At 43.8% G+C, this 22302-nt stretch overlaps 1 protein-coding gene across 8 annotated transcripts in view; it reads right to left on the reverse strand.

The window, feature by feature from the left end:
• Positions 1-22302, reverse strand: part of hdac4 (histone deacetylase 4) — a 356629-nt gene that overhangs the window by 179282 nt on the left and 155045 nt on the right. For 7 of the 8 annotated variants that reach the window (XM_055638510.1, XM_055638508.1, XM_055638509.1 and 4 more), the window contains 2 exons: positions 7292-7530; positions 3095-3245 (listed from right to left, as the gene is read on the reverse strand). In XM_055638510.1, coding sequence (XP_055494485.1) covers positions 3095-3245; positions 7292-7530 — 390 coding nt within the window. Of the gene's footprint in view, positions 1-3094; positions 3246-7291; positions 7531-12010; positions 12081-22302 lie in introns of all 8 variants that reach the window. The other variant, XM_055638512.1, reaches the window with a different exon arrangement.

Below are 22302 nucleotides of genomic sequence, written 5' to 3' on the forward strand. Positions count from 1 at the left end.
GGCGGGACTGTCATGTGTTGATAGAATAGAGCGGCTGGGCTTGTATACGCTAGAATTTAGGATGAGAGGGCATCTTATTGAAACATATAAGATTATTAGGGATTTTGACATGCTAGAGGCAGGAAATATGTTCCCGATGTTGGGGGAGTCCAGAACCAGGGGCCACAGTTTAAGAATAAGGGGTAGGCCATTTAGAAGGGAGATGAGGAAAAACCTTTTAACACAGGGAGTTGTGAATCTGTGGAATTCTCTGCCTCAGAAGGCAGTGGAGGCTGGTTCTCTGGATGCTTTCAAGAGAGAGTTAGATAGAGTTCTTAAAGATAGCAGAGTCAGGTAATATGGGGAGAAGGCAGGAACGGGGTACTGATTGTGGATAATCCACCATGATCAAATTGAATGGCGGTGCTGGCTCGAAGGGCCGAATGGCCTACTCCTGCACCTATTATCTATAATCTATTGTCTATTTAAAAAAAATCACGTGGTTAAAGTGCACATTGTCAGATTTTAATAAAGGCCCTTTTTTATGCATTTTGGTTTCACTATGTGGCAATTACAGCAGTGTTTATACACAGTCCCCCCATTTCAGGGCATCATAATGTTTGGGCCACAGCAATGTCATGTAAATGAAAGTAGTCATATTTAGTATTTTGTTGCGTATCCTTTGCATGCAATGACTGCTGGATGTCTGCGATTCATGGACATCACCAGTTGCTGGGTGTCTTCTCCGGTGATGTTCTGCCACGCCTGTATTGCAGCCATCTTTAGCTTATGCTTGTTTTGGGGGGTAGTCCCCTTCAGTTTTCTCTTCAGCATATAAAAGGCATGCTCAATTGGGTTCAGATTGGGCGACTTGGCCACTCAAGAATTGAAATGTTTTTAGCTGAAAAACTCCTTTGTTGCTTTAGCAGTATGTTTGGGACCATTGTCTTGCTATAGAATGAACCGTTGGCCAATGAGTTTTGAGGCATTTGTTTAAACTTGAGCAGATAGGATCTGTCTATACACTTCAGAATTCATTATGCTACGACCATTAGCAGTAGTATCATCAATGAAGATAAGCGAGCCAGTACCTTCAGCAGCCCCCATGTTTCACAGATGATGTGGTATGCTTTGGATCTTGGGCAGTTCCATCTCTCCTCCATACTTTGGTCTTGCCATCACTCTGATATAATTTAATCATCTGTCCACAAGACCTTTTTCCAGAACTGTGGTTGCTCTTTTACGTACTTCTTGGCAAACTGTACCCTGGCCATCCTATTTTTACAGCTAACTAGTGGCTTGCATCTTGCATTGTAGCCTCTGTATTTCATGAAGTCTTCTTTGGACAGTGGTCATTGACAAATCCATACCCGACTCCTGAAGCGTGTTTCTGATCTGTCGGACAGGTGTTTGGGGATTTTTCTTTATAATAAAAATAATTCTACTGTCATCAGCTGTGGAGGTTTTCCTTGGCCTGCCAGTCCCTTTGCTATCAGTAACCTCACCAGTGCTCTCTTTCTTCTTAATGATGTTCCAAGCAGTTGATTTTGGTAAGCCTAAGGTTTGGTTGATGTCTCAAATAGTTTTATTCTGGTTTCTCAGTCTCATAATGGCTTCTTTGACTTTCATTGGCACAACTTTGGTCCTCATGTCGATAAACAGCAACAAAAGTTTATAAAGGTGATGGAAAGATTGGAGGAAAGACTGGGTGCTGAGAGCTCTCTTATATCTGCATTAAGGAGGCAATTAAACATACCTGACCAATTACAAACACCTGTGAAACCATGTGTCCCAAACATTATGGTGCCCTGAAATGGGGGGACTGTGTATAAACACAGCTGTTGTGGTGGCCATGTAATTTCTACATGGTGAAACTAAAATGTATAAAAATACCCTTGAATAAAATCTGACAATGTGCACTTTAACCACATGCAATTTTTTCTATTACAAATATCAAATTGTGGAGTAGAGGCAAATAAATAAATGATGGGTCTTTGTCCCAAACATTATGAAGTATTTCTGTCCCGACTTCCTGGGTCACCACAATCACATGGAAACATTAAAAATATGTATCTAATTTTTTAAAATATGCTTTTTAATTCTGCATTGATTAATAACTGTGCTCATTTACAGAGTATTTTAAAATTATGGATGACAATCTACTTGTACCAAATAATCTTTTCTTGGCACTTAAACTGTTTAAATCCCTACAGCAACCGTAATCTTTAACCATAATTGAACAGAAATTACCCGCAATTTTACAATAAAACACTCACATCAATTAGAAACTGCAATATTAAAATTCTGAAATGGATTATATAATCTAGGATTCCAAATCCCATTTGATTCCCACCTTGACCTTCTCGCACTGCTACAATGAGGCCTTGTACATTTAGGTTCTTTACAAGTTAAATTGCATTGTATCACCTGTGATATATGAATTGAATGTTTTGAGTGGTTATATGGTTATTTTAGAGAAAGAAACTCAGTCTTACTCAAAATGCTGTTATGGCAAATAATTCACTCACTTATTTTAATGACGGACCCAGGAGAATTTGTATGCAGTATGGAATTATATTTATAGTTGACAACCTACGAACTCTGTATGAATTCCAGTAAAAATGCTTGAAATAGTCTGCAGTATTACATAATATGCTTCTGATATTTGTAAAACAAGTATGCTACTTGCAATATGACTTTACGTATCATTGTTCTTACATATTTAATAGCCAAGTAACACATCTCATTAATGTAATGGCCAATTTGGTTGGATGGGGGGCAGTCGGAGGTCAAAACATTTACTTAATGACAAATCTTGTGAAAAACCTCAATCCTGGAGTCTGCTGAAATTGATCATTGTAATAAAAGTAAACTTCAACCCAATTGCAATATCATGAATCAGTTTTTTGGTTATTCTAATTTATTTTACCTGTTTAGGACACTGTCACTAAATTGTAATGCCCATTTTAATTTCACGCACAGGGGGAATCTATTCTCCACTATCACTTTGTGCTCCTACCTTTATTACATCTGTGAAGTGCCTATTCTGATGAAATGTCCATTGCAAAAGCAAACTCAATGTGCAGAGCAAGTCTTTAACAATAGAATTTCTTACTTTCTTTTCCTTTTTCCTTGTTCTTCAACAGAAGAAGTTTTTGTTCTCTGTGTTTTTTTTCTATTTCCTGTTCTTGGCGATGCTGCTCCAATTTACGCTGTTGTTCCAAAATTTCCTGTTGGTGTTTCAATGCAAGCAAGTCCTGTTGATGCTTAAAATTAAAGGAAAAAACGAGAGGGTAAGCAACTGATGCCCAAATATCAATGATACCTTAATTGACCCTTCCCTCATCAAATTAATTGTTATTAAAAATAACACAGCTTGAACTCTCCAGTAGGACACTGAGATAGGTGACCTGTTTCAGGAATTATTTTATAATATGTAAATCTGAATCCCCTGATCCCTGTTAGTTTAGCTGGGTATGTCAATCGTGAGAATAATAATTGTCTACAGAAACAAGAATTTTCCAATTCTTCACTTAATTATATAATTAAAAGAAACTGTAAAAATTATATTGGAGCACTGTTACAATTAATAACGAAGGAAATAAAATCTGCTTGTTCTAACATGCAGTCACTCTGCCATTCTATGGGGCACTGATTTTGGATGATCAGCCATGATCATATTGAATGGTGGTGCTGACTCGAAGGGCCAAATGGCCTACTCCTGCACTTATTTACTATTGCTAACACATTTGCTCAGCTGATTCAGGTCTATTGCAGCCATTCACAATCAGCTCTGAGGCTAATCTAAAGTCACATCCTATATAATTTTAAATGGATTATATTTACTTTATCAGAATGTGAGCAATGTTAGAAAGACAATATTCATTGGCAAATACTAATTGCCCCGTGTAAGCAGTGATGCGTCTTCTAAGTGAATATCTTTATTGAGGGTTCTTCCAGATAGTATTTGCTGTGCAATTCTATGAATGAGATGTTTTGATTATGATTGAAACAATGTTATGTTGAAGTTTGGTTGACGCACAATTTGGGAAGAAACTTGCACTACTATTGTGCCCATTATTTTCATGTTATAATCTTCTCAAAAGGTACAGTTTTAGGTCTACGGGGATGGGGATTGCCAATGTAGGTTTGTATTTTGTAGGTTGTACACACTGCAGCTAGAGTTGACTTGTGTTCTGGTGCTGGGTTCAGTGGCACACCATGCTACGGGAAAAGTCAATGAAATCCATGTGCTCTTGTTCTTAATAAGTGATTGCCATAATGCGGGGGGGAGGCGGACACTCGATGTGTGTGTGTGTGTGTGTGTGTGTGTGTGTGTGTGTGTGTGTGTGTGTGTGTGTGTGTGTGTGTGTGTGTGTGTGGGGGTGTGTGGGGGGGGGGGGGGGGGGGTTGCGGGCACTCTCTCCCTCTCTGGCAGCATGCAGCATTCTCCTCCCCCCGCGGACACTGCGTGTTCCCTCTCCAGGGACACACGAACACGGACGTAGGCCCGGAAGAGGGGCAGGCAGTCGACTCTGGTGTGACCACCCGCTGCCTGGACCCGCAAATGGACATCTTGGTCAGGCCCTGGAGCAAACCGTCAGGGAGATCTCCATCTCTCTCTCTCGCTCTCACTCTCTCTCCCTCGATGGCAGCTTTGGCCAGGCCCTCTCATAGATGAACTGAGGCCTAGGCCAATTTCAATTTTAGAGGCCCCCAAATCAAGATCAAGCAGAGGCCCCTCAATTCTAGAGGCCCCCAAATCAAGATCCCTTTGACAATAGAGAATATAGACAATAGGTGCAGGGGTCAGCCATTTGGCCCTTCGAGCCTTCAATGTGATAATGGCTGATCATCCCCAATCAGTACCCCGTTCCTGCCTTCTCCCCATATCCCCTGACTGCGCTATTTTTAAGAGCCCTATCTAGCTCTCTCTTGAAAGCATCCAGAGAACCTGCCTCCCTCTGAGGCAGAGAATTCCACAGACTCACCACTCTCTGTGAGAAAAAGTGTTTCCTCGTCTCCGTTCTAAATGGCTTACTCCTTATTCTTAAACTGTGGCCCCTGGTTCTGGACTCCCCCAACATCGGGAACAAGTTTCCTGCCTCTGGCGTGTCTCAGCCCTTAATAATCTTATATGTTTCAATGAGATAGATGCTCCATTCTCTCAGCATATGACAGTCCTGCCATCCCGGGAATTAACCTTGTAAAGCTACGCTGCACTCCCTCAATAGCAAGACAGACAGGCATGAGGCCCATGCCAAATGACACTCGTTGCCCCCCCTGATTGGGCCTGCCTTTGGCAACCTCTCTTTCTGTTGCAGTTACCGTTGGCAATGTCCCATTGTGATGCCATTGTCGCACTCGGCAACTTGAGAGCCCATTGTGATTGGTGCACTGTGAGTGGCATTGTGACATCACTGAAAGCTGCTGGAAAAAGGTTCTCTATGAGAAGCTGCAGTTACCATTGGCAACGTCCCATTGTGATGTCATTGTGGTACTCGGCAGCTTGAGAGCCCATTGTGATTGGTGCACTGTGAGTGACATTGTGATATCATCACTGGAAGCTGCTGAAAAATGGCTCTCTGTGAGAAGCGTTTTTTGGCTTTTTTTAAACTTTAATCGTGAATAACTTAATCGTGAGAAATATAGGATGAAATGTTAAGTGAAGCTGAGTAGGGCGTGTTCGGGAAAAATGTTAGTTAGAATATGTAAAAATTTAAGCTGTAGCGCGTAATGATTTGAGGAAGATACAACACACATGCAAGATGAGACTTTTAATTGTATACTAGACCAAGTGCAGACCCGTTGGGTCTGCTCCCCCAATGGTGTGATCCCCCAACCCAATATTCCACCATGCACCCGTCTCCTCCAATGGAACTGAAGCCGTTCTCAAAAGTAAGATTCCAGCACTGCCCTGCCTCTTTAAAAAAAAAAATCCAATGGCACCTACCCTGCCTGCTGCAGCAGTGAAAAGTTCAGTGTTCCTGTCTTGCAACTTTGTTTCGAAGTGTGTTGGAAGCTGACACTTTTAAATGGAGAAGCCTGTTTATTTTTGAAATACTTGGGGGTGGGTGGGGGGGGGGAGAAGGATTTGATTAAAAACGTGTACTTCAATACGACAAAATGAAATGAGGAGCGGATACTTAGAAAGAAAAGGGAAATATCTACCGAAATGGAAAATATCTCGGAGATTGAGCGTCTGGATTGGGCGTGGCAATGAATCAAAGGAAGAAATGCAGCCGGCAGCCGTACATGCAAATGAATCCATTCCGATTGGACATCTGCGAGCATCGGCCACATCTGCGAGCATCGGCCATTCCGATTGGACATCTGCGAGTATCGGGCACGAATCGAAAGGCAGGAAGGGTGCCGGTCGGCAGTCGGTCGGATGGCCCCAGAGTTTTATAGATATACTAGACCAAGTGCAGACCCGTTGGGTCTGCTCCCCCAATGGTGTGATCCCCCAACCCAATATTCCACCATGCACCCGTCTCCTCCAATGGAACTGAAGCCGTTCTCAAAAGTAAGATTCCAGCACTGCCCTGCCTCTTTAAAAAAAATCCCTGCCTGCTGCAGCAGTGAAAAGTTCAGTGTTCCTGTCTTGCAACATTGTTTCGAAGTGTGTTGGAAGCTGAGGAAGGAGCAGCCGTCAACGAATCGAAAGGCAGGAAGGGATCCGTACTGCAGGCGGACTGATTTGAGTTTTATATATATATAGATAGATAGATAGATAGATAGATAGATAGATAGATAGATATAGATAGATTATAACCAGGCATATAGATAGGTTTCGAAATATACTTTTGAAGTGTATGGGAAAAGTTACTCAGGGCTACATGTGAAGAGGTCAGGCATTGAAGAAATTTGTAATAAAAAGGAACTGCCAATGTTGGTTTATCCCAAAGATAATTACAAAATGCTGGAGTAACTAAGTGAGTCAGACAACATCTCTAAAGAAAATGGTTAGGTGATGTTTTGGGTCGGATGGGGCGGGGGTGTGAAACAGACGGACCGGGAGAGGGGAGGAGTGTTAAAAGCTATGCAAGCATAATATGAGGTCTTGTTCTATATATATATATATATACACACACACAAGACTTCCTACATTAATGCAGAAAGATAAAAAATTACCAAAATAAATGCAGGAATGCAGATACATTTGAACTTAATATATCATAGCATCTGAAACTAAACTGAAAGATCAAACTAAACATAGTTTTAAATTCTGTTCATAATGGATATGCTAGAATAATAAAAAGGAAGAATTGGTCAGCTTGAATTGGTCATTGTTTAAAATATCTTGGGTCACCTTTATGTGCTCTTGTAGTTGGGCTTCATGTTGTCGTGAGAGCTGCTCATGCTGCCGCTGAAATTCTGCGATAAGAAGCTGCCGTTGAATCTGTTGTTTTTGCTTCAGAGCAATCAGTTCCTGTTGTAATTGCTGCTCTCGCACACTAGGATCGGCTGGTGACACTGAAAACTGATGATCAAGCCGAAGATCCATTGGTGTACTAGTGTGGACTTGAGGCAGTGCTGTGCTTATATCAACTACAAATGAAAGTACAAAAAGTAGTTAAAATCAGTTATTTAATGTAGAACTTCTAGAATTTCAAAGTTACAATTAAATGCTCATACACATTCTTAAGGTCATAAAGAATAAGAGTGGAATTAGGCCATTCAGCCCATTAAGTCTACTCCGCCATTCAATCATGACTGATCTATCTCTCCCTACTAACCCCATTCTCCTGCCTTCTCCCCATTACCTGACACCTGCACTAATCAAGAACCTATCTATCTCTGCCTCAAAAATATCTACTGACTGGGCCGCCACAGCCTTCTGTGGCAAAGAATTCAACAGATTCACCACACTCTGACTAAATAAATTTCTCATCTCTTTCCTAAAAGAACATCCTTTAATTCTGACCTCTAGTTCTAGACTCTCCCACTAATGGGAACATTCTCTCCACTTCCACCCTATCCAAGCCTTCTGTATGTTTCAATGAGGTCCCCCCTCATTCTTCTAAACTCCAGCGAGTACAGGCCCAGTGCCGACAAACCCCCATCATAGGTTAACCTACTCATTCCTGGGATTATTCTTATAAAACTCCTCTGGACCCTCTGCAGTCAGCACATCCTTCCTCAGATATGGTGCCCAAAATTGCTCACAATATTCCAAATGCGGCCTTAACAGCACCTTATAGAGCTTCAACATTATATCCCTTTTTTTGTATACAAGCCCTCTTGAAATAAATGTGAGCATTGAGTTTGCTTTCTTTACTTCCGATTCGACTTGCAGAACAACTTTTTGAGAATCCTGCACCAGTACTCCCAAGTCCTTTTGCACATAATGGACGTATTATTACTGGTAATTGCAGGCTTACATGTGCACATTCAGGACTTAGAACTAGTATGTGCATCACAACTCATTGGCAATTGCTCACATGGAGTTATCAACTAAAAACTTGTGGTTATCTAACCTTAGTCTATGGCAATTAATTGAATTTTTACTACCTCCGAAGAGAATGCGGTCATCCCTGTTTGTGCATCATGTTGGGAACGTGAGAATATCAGGTTTACATACGCGAAGAATTATTTACTCCATTGCTGAAACTTTAATTAATCAGGGATAGTAATAATTAGGTTCATCTCCCACTAACAAATCTTGTTTCTTCATTTGTTCTTGGAATGTGGGTGATGCAACAATTTTCATTTTGTCATGGAATGAGGGTCTAGCTGCCTACACCACATTTAATTTCCATCCCGATTACCCTGGGAAGCAGATACAGACTTACAAGTAGAGGTACACAACCTTTTATCCGAAAGCCTTGGGACCAGACACTTTTCGGATTTCGGAATTTTTCGGATTTCGGAATGGAAGATTTTTAGCGTAGATTAGGTAGGTAGCGCGGGCGGCTTGAAAAGACCGGGGAATCATTGTAAATCATTGCTTAAATGTTTGTCAGTTAGTTTGGAGTGATTTTATGTGGTGGGGGGGGGGGGAGGGGGGTGAAGGGGGAAACTTTAATTCTTAGTCCCCTACCTGGTCGGAGAGGCGGGGAGCGGGCAATGCCTTACCGGGTCGCCGTGCAGTAAGCTCCGGAGCGCTGTGGCCGCTGACTCCCAACATCACGGAGCTGGGGCTGCGGGCGGGCGGCGCCGGTTGGAGCTCCGACCCCGGCGAACTCTACCCCTGGCTGCGCGGCGCTCCAAATCCAGCGCGGCCCGCAGCCGAACGCCCGCAGCCCCAGCTCCGCGATGTTGGGAGTCGGCTGCCACAGCGCTGGGATACCAGCGGGGAGCGGGCAATGCCTTACCAGGTCGCCGTGCGGTAAACTCCAGAGCGCTGTGGCCGCCGACTCCCAACATCGCGGAGCTGGGGCTGCGGGCGTCCGGCCGCGGGCGGCGCTGGATTTGGAGCGCCGCGGAGCGAGAGGTAGAGTTGCCGGGGTCGGAGCTACAACCGGCGCCGCCCGCGGCCGGACGCCCGCAGCCCCAGCTCCGCGATGTCGGGAGTCGGCGGCCACAGCGCTCCGGAGCTTACTGCACGGCGACCCGGTAAGGCATTGCCCGCTCCCCGCCTCTCTGACCAGGTAGGGGACTAAGAATTCAAGTTTCCCCCTTCACCCCCCTCCCCCCCTTCACATAAAAGCCCTCCAAACTAACTGACTAACATTTAAGCAATGATTTACAGGTGTTTAAGTGTCTTCCCCAGTCTCCGGGGAGGAGGCAGCTGCTACAGTAGTACAGACCTGGGTTGACCGTGGGTCGTTTCGGGTCAGGTTTGGCGCCAAACGCGAGCTTTGGTGTGCAGACGGCATCTTGGAAAAAATGTCCGGTTTTCGGAGCTTTTCGGTTTCCGGAACTCCGGATAAAAGGTTGTGCACCTGTAGTATGTTGTTAGTTAACCCAGTAATGATGAAGAAAATGACAAAGACAAGCAGGAACACGATTACAAAGTGCTAGTTGATCTGTCCACAAGCATGCACAACGAGGAGCTCCACGTGGTTGGAAAGTTTTTGCAAACTATGTTGCACCCAATCTGAACATATAAGCTCAATCGGCTGGTAACTTGACTTGCGACAGTTGATCAACAACTTAAAGAGTTTGTGCACAAATCATTAGAAACTTTAAAGCATGTTCCCATGAAAGTGATATAAACCAAATGAAAGTACCACTTATCACTTCCAAGTACGACATCACATCTATCTTACTATTACTTTGTCAGCAATCATGCTAGTACGACCAATATTAGAGTGGGCTCCCAAGGCCTACAGCTGTTCAAGGTTGACCACAGCAAAATCAAAAAAAACTCTAAAGTCTTCCACCTCTGAATCTGTGATGCTTGCAAAATACTAAGATATATAAATGAGGATACATAATACTGGAAGACAACAATTTAACCCACTATGCCCATGTTAGCAAAGTAAATAATCTATTTAGGTTAGATCCACTTCACAATTCTTGATCCATTATCCTGTGAATTTAGGTGCCAAGTGCTTTTCCGTTACTACACTGAGGGTAAAAAAATCCTAATGGGCCTGTCCCACTTAGGCGACTTTTTAGGCGACTGCAGGAGGCTATGCAGTCACCACATGTTCGCGGGTGGTTGCCAGGGAGTCACCTTCATGGTCGTGAGGAGTTCCCGCATTCTGGGAACTAGTCATGGCCTCATTCCTGTCGGCGCGACTTTTTTCAACATGTTGAAAAATTAGCGGCGACCAGAATGAAGCCGCCATGGAGAGTAGCGAGAATTCTCGTGCCGTAGGTGGATCGCCAGGAGGTCGAAGGTTCTCGTAGGTTCTCATAGGTTGTAGCCGATGCTGACCGGTGAATTTTATTGGCTCATTGGGGAAAAAAACATAAGCTGTAGTTTTTAGAACCAAGGAAAACCGACTGGTAATGTTAAATGTCCGTTGAGCTTCACAGCCATGTATCTCTGGCTTCTTAAAAGTTGTCTCCACTCCTTCCCCCTCCTTCTCCCCCCTCTCTTTTAAAGGACTTACCGTACACTGTGCTTTAGCTGTCCCTATTACAGCGCCAACCTTCCTGTTCATCGCGGTGTGTGTCTGTATCACCGTGTGAATTTCATTCAGACAGCGCTCCTTCCTGCTTGCCCTGTCCCCTGCCTGCATAACGGGCTGGTGAAGTAAGGTGTGTGTGTGTGTGTGTGTGTGTGTGTGTGTGTGTGTGTGTGTGTGTGTGTGTGTGTGTGTGTGTGTGTGTGTGTGTGTGTGTGTGTGTGTGTGTGTGTGTGTGTGTGTGTGTGTTCGTTCCACTGAAATGTTCAGGGGTATTACAGTGGCAAACACAACTTCCAGGTGATAACACTTTTATCACAAAATAAAACAAAGCAAATCAATTAATGTACGATTGTATTCATTTTTTTCCAGCTGACTACCATCAATCTGACCCACAAAACATGAATTTATAGTGGCGGTACTGGCACAGCAATTAAAGCGGCAGCCATATGGCTCCACCAAATGTCTGTTTGAATATTCTCTATGACTTTGTGGGTTTCTCCAAGTTCATCCTACTGTATCCCACATTCTAAATATACAATAGTAACTTACTACCTCTGCAAATTGCACCGCGTGTAGAGGGAGTAGGGGTGAGGGGGATAGTGGATACAAGAGATTCAGGAAACAGTTTAAGAGGATGTTAAAGAAAACGTTACAGGAAATGTCAGAGATAGGGTATGATCCGAGAGCTATCACAAACTCAAATTGAATTGATGGCCTCTTATTTCATAAGAAAATATAAGCATGAAATAAAAAAGAGAAATTTCATCCTGAACAACATGATACTGTGTAGATTCTGTTTGTACAATTTTCCCTTGCAAGATTTTCTTCTTTACAAGCAATTATATACTTAGCTTATGAAATATAGTAGACATAGCCTGTTTGTTCTGTTTAGTGCTTCTTTATGCTGTGTGCCCAAAATGCAGCCCAAAAGCTGCTAAAATATCTATTCAGATAGACGTGCTCCATTTCAAAGCACAACTGCCCTTTCAAAGCTGTGGCATAAAGACCTTGTTTGCAGTGGGTAAGTCTTCAAATCAGTTTGAATACGTTTATTTTCATGTTGATTGTGTGACATATCTGAAATATGATAGCAGATTAAATCAGACAGATCATTTGCATTTAGTACTTTACGAATAGTAGCATGTATGTAACCAACATGAGAAACTCCGTTTGCTACATCTTTTATGTAAAGGCAAATACAGCTTTAAATTATGTTTCAAATTATAATTAAAGATGGTCAAGTGGAACCACAATTTAGTTGGAAAAGGCAAACTGCTGCGTGTTGGGCAGTGTCTGGAGAGAAATGGATACACACGTTTCTGGTTAGGACCCTTTTTCAGACTTACCACTATTCATTTCTTAACTTTACAGGAAATGGCTGAGGAAATAACTTGGTTTAGTATTACCACTATTTAATTATGTGGCATTTGAATCTATCTAATGTTTAGTATGACATAGGAAACCATGTCCCAGTGAGTCTATGCTGGCACACAGAACATTACCTGTTTCACTCCCTACTTATTTTTCTGTAACTTATTGTCTCTCACGTTTACTTTGCTCCGATTCTCCTGCCATTCAATTTCAAATGGAGACAACTTACAATAGCCAATTAATCTTTGGGATGTGGGAGGAAACTGGAGCATTGGGGAAATCCATTGATCACAGAATCTTAAAATTTCACACACCCTGAGATCAAGATCAAACAGAACTTATTTTACCACCTTGCAACATGGTGTAATCGTTGAAGTGTTATTTCACGTCACAAGAAGGTTTTACATTTTACAGTGATCTACACAGTATTTCTTTCCTAGCTTTGGCTATTACGTTTCCTAGCTTTGGCAATAGGATCCATATAAATCATGCACAGATTTTAATGGTACTTGAACAAATAAGCAAAAATCACTTGGGAAGAATTGAGAACTGTCAGGATTGAATGTCAGCTCTTTAATTCAGAATTATTAGACATTATAATAGATAATAAACCACGTACAAACAACAATGTATCTCCTAAACTCTCCCAACAATTTACATGCATTTCAAATACACCCAGACTGATGCCTGACTTGTAGAGACAGATTGGATCATTTGGGTTAACATTTACTGGAGTTTATTACCTCCTATAAAATAAATGTGAAGTGTAGATCTATTTCTACGACTTGGCTGGAGGAACTGAGCAAATCAGGAAGCACCTGTGGAAGAAAATAGATTCGGCATTTTGGCTTGAGACCTTTCCTTTGGACTGGTCTCAACGCTACTGTCCATTTACTGCCACAGATGCTGCTTCACCGCTGAGTTCCTCAAGCAGTCTGTTTTATTTTACTCCAGATTCCAGCATCTGCAGTCTTTAGTATCTTCATTTATCTTAGTTGTTTAATGATTCTCTATGTTAAAATCTGCAAACTAATTAAAATATTTTCAGGATGTAAAATATAGCTTTTTCTTTTAATTTGAATGTCATGCTTTCTATCAGCCATGACTCGCACATTTCTATGGTACAGGAACAAGTCAAATGCCACAAGTTCCTGACAGAAACATTGATTACAACTGACCTCCACTTGCCCTCATGAAATTTGGAAAGAGGTTTCCTACTCAATGTAACCCACGTCAATACAAAAGGCCTGTAATTCATGAATATTTTATGGCAAAATAGAACTGCTTTCATTCAATTTGCCTCAAAAAATTATGAAAACCGCCAGTATTCAAGATGTTAATGAAAGCACAAAGGCAATATTCAGATTCTAACTGAACAGCTAAAACAAAAAGACAATCTAGGATCAGATATAAATGCGTGCTTCTGTACATAATTACATGTATTTAACATGGTATCTGCTTATAACTAATCACTGTGAAATACCACGTCACAAAATAATATAAAAAGCATGGATTGAAACACGGACTGTTAGCTATGGCACATTTTGGCAATTCATTATAAATTGTTCTATGCTGGTATTGTTCCTACAAGTTCACTAATGCAACGGGAACTAAGTCCAGAAGATGTTGAAGCAGATGGCATCAGCAACATGAATAACCACAACTAAGGTCCTTTGTTCCAACAATATGCCTCCCGGCGGGCAGACAACTCCCGGCGGGTCGCAGAGAAGCTGAGGCCGGGGCTTCGCAGGTCGGAGCGAGCGGCCGATGGAGTCCACGGAGCCCGTGGGTCTGAGCCCGCGGCCGATGGAGAGCCCGCGGAGAAGCCAAGGCCAGAACTTCGCGGGTCGGAGCCCGCGGCCGACAGAGGCCACAGAGCCCGTTTCCCATAGGAGCCCCGTGGGTCAGGGTCCATGGCTGGAGCTTGGGTCGGTGCCATAGAGGTGTCCGGAGAGGACCCAGCAGCGATAGTGGAGAGGTCGGTGCAGCAGTCGATGATGGCACCGACCAATGGACCAAATGAAAGTGAGGATGCCTCTGCCGGGGAGAGGAACAAAGGAGGACCCTGTGTGGGGGACCACCATGAAGTAGGGAGAAGAACAATGATTGTACTCATTGAAATCACACCTTAAGGTCTCTATCAGGTCTCTCCGTTGCCGAACCAGCAGGTCGAGGAACAGCTTCTTCCCGGCGGCTGTCACTCTCTACTCAACAACGTACCTCGGTGACTGCCAATCACCACCCCCCCCGGACACTTATTATTATTTATTCAAATCATATGCTATGTCGCTCTTCCAGGGAGATGCTAAATGCATTTCGTTGTCTCTGTACTGTACACTGACAATGACAATTAAAATTGAATCTGAATCTGAATCTTAATAATTATTTAATGTAATTCAGCAGTACTTGATCATTTCTGTGTATACTTTAATTTTTAACCTATAGAGTAAAATACCAAGAATATTAAGAATATGTCTTGATTGAGCTCCCTAACTAGACTTGAATTTGGTTTCTTATCATTTTAACTAAGTCCTAGAACTGTTTGGACAACTTGATTACATTAAACGTTTTCCAGATTGTATTATTGTTTCAAGATTCCCTTTATTTTGTCTTTTCCAAATTCCTTTATATTTCCTTTGCTAAACATGTTTGAAATTGTCCTACAGATTTTGAAAATTATTTAACATATCAATATGTTCCAGGGTGCTTCACAGGAACATGTTAAGATAAATGACCAAAAGCTTGGCCAAAGGAGATATAAAAAATTCTGTTGGAAGCAATTCACAGTTGGCTTTCTCAACTAATACTTGAAATGGATATATTGTTATCCAAGAGGTCAACCCTGCCTGCTGGGGAGAAAGAGAGTACTAAATTACAAAATAGTGAGAGTGTACTTAATTACAACATTTAAGACCCTGTGTTATAGCAGAACTACCTGTACATTTGACTTTTGAATTTAATATTATGGGAGTTTGTTTGTATGTAGAGGTAACCATACGTCAGGTGTCCATAACCAGGGAACAGCCTGTATACTTCGACCTACCCTTGCTGAAGAAATTGCATAATCACTCTCACCTCTTACTCACCCCCTAACACCCAATTATTTTTAGAAACATAGAAGAAACATCGAAAAATAGGTGCAGGAGTTGGCCATTCGGCCCTTCGAGCCAGCATCGCCATTTAATATGATCATGGCTGATCATTTAAAATCACTACCCCGTTCCTGTTTTTTCCCCATATCCCTTGATTCCTTTAGCCTTAAGAGCTAAATCAAACACCCTCTTGAAAACATCCAGTGAATTGACCTCCACTGCATTCTGTTGCAGAGAATTCCACAGATTCACAACTCTCTGGGTGAAAACGTTATTCCTCATCTCAGTCCTAAATCGCCTACCCCTTATTCTTAAACTGTGACCCCTGGTCTGGATTCCCCCAACATCGAGAACATTTTGTGTAGGAAAGAATTAGGGATGCTGGTTTAAATTGAAGGTAGACACAAAATGCTGGAGTAACTCAGCGGGTCAGGCAGCATCTCTGGAGAGAAGGAATGGGTGACGTTTTGTGTCGAGACATTGCGTACAGTTTTGGTCTCCAAATCTGAGGAAGGACATTATTGCCATAGAGGGCAATTCCTGGGATGTCAGGACTGTCTTATGAAGAAAGACTGGATAGACTTGATTTATACTCTCTAGAATTTAGGAGATTGAGAGGGGATCTTATAGAAACTTACAAAATTCTTAAGGGGTTCAACAGGCTAGATGCAGGAAGATTGTTCCCGATGTTGGGGAAGTCCAGGACAAGGGGTAACAGCTTAAGGATAAGGGGGAAATCTTTTAAAATCGAGATGAGAAAAACTTTTTTCACACAGAGAGTGGTGAATCTCTGGAACTCTCTGCCACAGAGGGTAGTTGAGACCAGTTCATTGGCTATATTTAAGAGGGAGTTAGATGTGGCCCTTGTGGCTAAGGGGATCAGAGGGTATGCAGAGAAGGCAAGTACGGGATACTGAGTTGGATGATCAGCCATGATCATATTGAATGGCGGTGCAGGCTCGAAGGGCCGAATGGCCTACTCCTGCACCTAATTTCTATGTTTCTATGAGACCTTTCGTCAGACTGATCGAGACCATTTTTCCTGTATCTAGTCTGTCCAATCCTTTAAGAATTTTTTAATTTTTTGTACAAGATCTCCTCCCATTCTTCTAAATTCCAGTGAATACAAGCCCAGTCGACCCGTTCTTTCATCATATGTCAGTCCCGCCATCCCGGGAATTAATCTGGTGAACCTACGCTGCACTTCCTCAATAGCAATAATGTCCTTCCTCAAATTAGGAGACCAAAATTGTACACAGTACACCAGGTGCGGTCTCACCAGGGCTCTGTACAACTGCAGTCGGACTACCTTGTTCCTAAACTCAAATCCTCTCGCAATGAAGGCCTTTCATCACTGCCTGCTGTACCTGGATACTTACTTTCAGTTTCTTGACCATAAATGCAAATCAATTAAAAAAAAACATATATGCTGGAAGTCTTTCATGATAACAGAAAAATTGTAAAAACAAACTCAGATGCCAGGCAGCATCAGGTGAGAGAGAAAAGTTTCTCTTCAAAACTGGGAAAGTCTTTCCACGGATGCTAGTGAACCTATTTATTCAATGTTTAAAGTATTATCTATTTTTATTTATATTTCCTGAACAATGATATTGTTTTATCATCTGTTTGCTATACCTTTGGTTGAAACTGTCTAGTACAGGTGCACAACCTTTTATCCGGTGTTCCGGAAACCGAAAAACTCCGAAAACCGGCCATTTTTTCCAAATGTCATCTGCGCACCAAAGCTCGCGTTTGGCGCCAAACTTGACCCGAAACGACCCACGGTCAACCCAGGTCTGTACTACTGTAGCGGCTGCCTCCTCCCCGGAGACCGGGAGACGCTTAAACATCTGTAAATCATTGCTTAAATGTTAGTCAGTTAGTTTGGAGGGCTTTTATGTGAAGGGGGGGTGAAGGGGTAAACTTTAATTCTTAGTCCCCTACCTGGTCGGAGAGGCGGGGAGCGGTCAATGCCTTACCGGGTCGCCATGCAGTAAGCTCCGCAGCGCTGTGGCCGGTGGGGCAGCGGGCGGCGCTGGTTGTAGCTCCGACCCCGGCAACTCTACCCCTGGCTGCGAGGCGCTCCAAATCCAGCGCGGCCCGCGGCCGGACGCCCCAGCTCCGCGAATGTCGGGAGTCGGCGGCGTCGCAGCGCTGGGATACCAGCGGGGAGCGGGCAATGCCTTACCGGGTCGCCGTGCGGCAAGCTCCGGAGCGCTGTGGCCGCCGACCCAACGTTCGCGGAGCGTCGCTGGATTTGGAGCCGCGCAGCCAGGGGTAGAGTTGCCGGGGTCGGAGCTCCAACCGGCGCCGCCCGCGGCCGGACAAAGCCCCCAGCTCCGCGAGGTTGGGAGTCGCCGACCAGGTAGGGGACTAAGAATTAAAGTTCCCCCCTTCACCCGTACTCCACCACCACCACCACATAAAATCCCTCCAAACTAACTGACTAACATTTATGCAATGATTCTCCCGGTCTCCGGGGAGGAGGCAGCTGCTCCAGACTTTTCAAGCCGCCCGCGCTACCTACCTAATCTACGCTAAAAATCTTCCATTCGGAAATCCGAAAATGTCCGAAATCCGACAAGTGTCTGGTCCCAAGGCTTTCGGATAAAAGGTTGTGCACCTGTACAGCTAAGATTTTCAGCAATATCTCAGGTAATGATACATGTTATGACTAGTTTCAAAAGCACATTATAATATGCATAGTTGTCCCTCCCCGTCACTGGTCTGATGTCAGTGGTTTTAACAAAATTGAATAAGCAATGAACATCAAACTGCTGAAGCTTGGTAACACTGCAGGCTTTAACACCGCAGATGATAAGGCCATAAGTTCAGCATAATCACCCTCAGAGTCCTGGAGTCAGAGCTGTTGTCTAAAATTAAACATTGCTTTTGTATTTTGCTTCACCTTGTGGTTCACTGCTCCTCCCATACTGTGAACCAACACTAAGCACTCAACAATACTCATTACAAAACACTATCTACATAATTAGACCATCTACTTCAAATCATTATCCCACTGTTTTGGAATAACACCTTTTCAAATGGAAAATAATCTGAAACGGTATTATACAAGTTAAGAGATAAGAATCTACACCACATTCTTTTCTAAGCATTTACTCGCAAAAGTAATAAAAGTGCTTTAGTCAAGATTGGCATTCTGTTCTCATCAAATTATATTATGAGATATGCATAACTGATACACAACATCAATACAAATTTCCCTGCCATGACTTTCTGTATAACAAGTTCATTTGATCTGGTAAATAAAAAGGTAATTTTAGCTAATAAGTTTCCACTAGCACGTGAGAACATTGTGCTTGATCATTGAAGTTGTGAACAACATCCTAGAGCGGAGCAAGATACACCACTCCTGCAAATCCAATGGACTGACGTGTAGTACGCAACAGAGTGCAACGGAACGTAACTTTCGCCATTTCAGTAAACCCGACCCAATCTTTGACCCAACCCGACCAGTTATGCATTCAGTTAAAACGGCACATACCTTGTACAGGGAGGAACTGCAGATGCTGGTTTAAACCAAAGACAGACACAAAAGGCTGGAGTAACTCAGCGGATCAGGCAGCATTTCTGGAGAGAAGGAATAGGTGATATTTCGGGTCGACTTTTTCGATAGCTGCCTTGACCCGTTACTGAGCGATTTCACCTTTCTCCCTACTTTATTACAAAAAAATAAACACTTTCATTTCCCCGGACGGGTGGAGGGGGGGGGGCCCGAATGCTGCAAAAAACGTAATCTTTTTTTTTTGTGTGTTTTAAAACATTGCGGGACCTGGGTTTGTTTTTAGAAAGAAGGTAGACACAAAATGCTGGAGTAACTCAGCGGGACAGGCAGCATCTCTGGAGAGAAGGAATGGGTGGCATTTCGGGCCGAGACACTTCTTCAGACACTTTGTTTTTAGAAAACTGTGTTTGACCCACAAAATAAATGCAACATTCCTGTGAAGGGGGAATAAACAGAGATGTGCAAATGTCGGGATCTCTCTCTCGCAAACACATCCAGTGCGTGAATTTGCAGCTTTATCCTGCGCTACTTAATCCAAGGGCGAGCGAACGTGCGGACAGACGGACGAAAGCAACAATCATAGAACGGAATAGGTGACATTTCGGGTCGAGACCCTTCTTCAGACTGAGTCAGGGAAAAGAGGAACAAGAGATATAGACGGTACTAAGGACAAATGAATGGAAGATATGCCTATATCTCCCGTTTCCTTTCCCTTGACTGTCAGTCTGAAGAAGTCTCGACCCGAAATGTCATCTATGCCGCTCTATGATCGTTGCTTTCGTCTGTCTGTCCGCGCGTTCGCTAGCTCTTGGTGCCGGCGCTTCTCCCCTCAGACTCCGCCAAACAAACAAACAAACAAACAAACACACACACATACACGCAGCATGTCCGGCAGATTGGTGCGGGCCGAGACCAGGATCAGGTCGAAGGATGACATCAAACGGGTCATGGCAGCTATCGAAAAAGTACGGAAATGGTAAGGGGGAAATTAAAAAACACCCGAAGGTGAACCTTCTCCGTACTCCCTCTATGACAAGAATGTCTTTCCTCAAGTTAAGAGACCAAAACTGTACGCAATACTCCAGGTGTGGTCTCACCAAGACCCTGTACAACTGCAGTAGAACCTCCCTGCTCCTATGCTCAAATCCTTTTGCTATGAAATCCTTTAGCCACCTTATTTTTTCTCATAGAGAATAGATAATAGACAATAGACCAGGGGTCAGCAACCTACGGCCCCCGGGCCGAAAGCGGCCCGTAACCCAAAATCATCCAGCCCGCAGGCGTATTTTTTTCCCGTATTTATCCGGCCCGCAGACTTCCATCATCTCCGGTACCTCCGGGCCCGAGGCCGCAGCACCCGGGCGCGGTGAGGCAAGGACTTGAGGAGGCCTGCGCTGGCGGACGCAATGGTGGAACCCGCCGAGATGTTGAGCAGCGCCAAACGAGCTGCCAAGCAGCACCAAACGAGCTGCCGAGTAGCAGCATGTGGGAAACTGTGTGCAATGGTCCATAGGTACGCCATGTTCGTGAGCGCCCGTAACTAGGGGCCAGTGCCTAGGTGGCGTCCTCGAAAGGGCGGGATCTATGTGAACACGTGATTTGATGCCTGCCATCCGGGGCGGGAAGGTAAGACCTTCCACTACCTGCAACCTCCGGCAACCACCTTCAACTAGCATCGCAACCGGCTTCGACTAAAAAATTACCGATTTTTAAAACGGCAACCTATTTTTAGTTGTGGCCGGTTTTGAATTTTTTGAAAAAATCGCCGGAACATAGAAGAAGCGGAAACCACTTTCGACCAGTAGGGAGACTGACAAAAACCTCCGGGAACCGCACGGAAACCTTGGGTGGGGCGCAAAGTCTCCAGAGGTTTCCGTTCGGGTTTCCTAAGTGGGACAGGGGCATAAGTATCCAAATAACAAAGTTCAAGTTCAAGTGTTCAAGTTCAAGTGAGTTTATTGTCATGTGTCCCTGATAGGACAATCAAATTCTTGCTTTGCTTCAGCACACAGAACATAGTAGGCATTTACCATAAAACAGATCAATGCGTCCATATACTATAATATGAATATATACACACATTAATAAATAAAATGATAAAGTGCAAATAACAGATATTTGGTTATTAATAATCAGAGTTTTGTCTGAGCCAGGTTTAATAGACTGATGGCTGTGGGGAAGTAGCTATTCCTGAACCTGGTTGTTGCAGTCTTCAGGCTCCTGTACCTTCTACCTGAAGGTAGCAGGGAGATGAGTGTGTGGCCAGGATGGTGTGGGTCTTGATGATACTGCCAGCCTTTTTGAGGCAGCGACCGCGATAAATCCCCTCGATGGAAGGAAGGTCAGAGCCGATGATGGACTGGGCAGTGTTTACTACATTAGTATTCTCGGACCAGGAAAGATCTTCAGAGATGTGCACGCCCAGGAATTTGAAGCTCTTGACCCTTTCAACCATCGACCCGTTGATATAAACGGGGCTGTGGGTCCCCATCCTACGCTTCCCAATGTCCACAATCAGTTCCTTGGTTTTGCTGGTGTTGAGGGCCAGGTTATTGCGCTGGCACCATATGGACTATTGCTCGATCTCTCTTCTATACTCTTCTCATCCCCATCAGTGATATGTCCCACAACAGTGGTGTCGTCAGCAAACTTGATGATTGAGTTCGCACTATGACCAGCTACGCAGTCATGAGTATAGAGGGAGTACAGCAGGGGGCTGAACACGCAGCCTTGAGGTGCTCCCGTGCTGATTGTTATCGAGGCTGACACATTTCTACCAATACGAACAGACTGTGGTCTGTGAATGAGGAAGTCGAGGATCCAATTGCAGATGGATGCACAGAGACCCAGTTCTGCATGTTTGGTAACCAGTTTGGAGGGGATGATTGTGTTAAATGCCGAGCTGTAATCGATGAATAACAGCCTGACATATGAGTTTTTGTTGTCCAAGTGGTCCACAGCGGAGTGGAGGGCCAGCGAGATCGCATCCACCATTGATCTGTTGTGGCGGTAAGCGAACTGCAGTGGTTCCAGGTTTTTATCGAGGTAGGAGTTGATTTTCTCCATGATCAACCTCTCAAAGCACTTCATCACCACCAGCGTTAGTGCCACTGGTCGATAGTCATTGAGGCACGTCACCTTACTCTTCCTGGGCACTGGTATAATTGATGCTCTTTTAAAGCAGGTGGGGACCTCAGACCTCAGAAGTGAGAGATGAAAATGTCCGTAAAATCTCCAGCCAGTTGGTCCGCACAGGTTTTTAGAACACGACCGGGTATACCATCAGGTCCAGGCGCTTTTCGAGGGTTCA

Source organism: Leucoraja erinacea, chromosome 7 (genome assembly GCF_028641065.1).
Source record: "Leucoraja erinacea ecotype New England chromosome 7, Leri_hhj_1, whole genome shotgun sequence".
NCBI lineage: Eukaryota > Metazoa > Chordata > Chondrichthyes > Rajiformes > Rajidae > Leucoraja > Leucoraja erinaceus.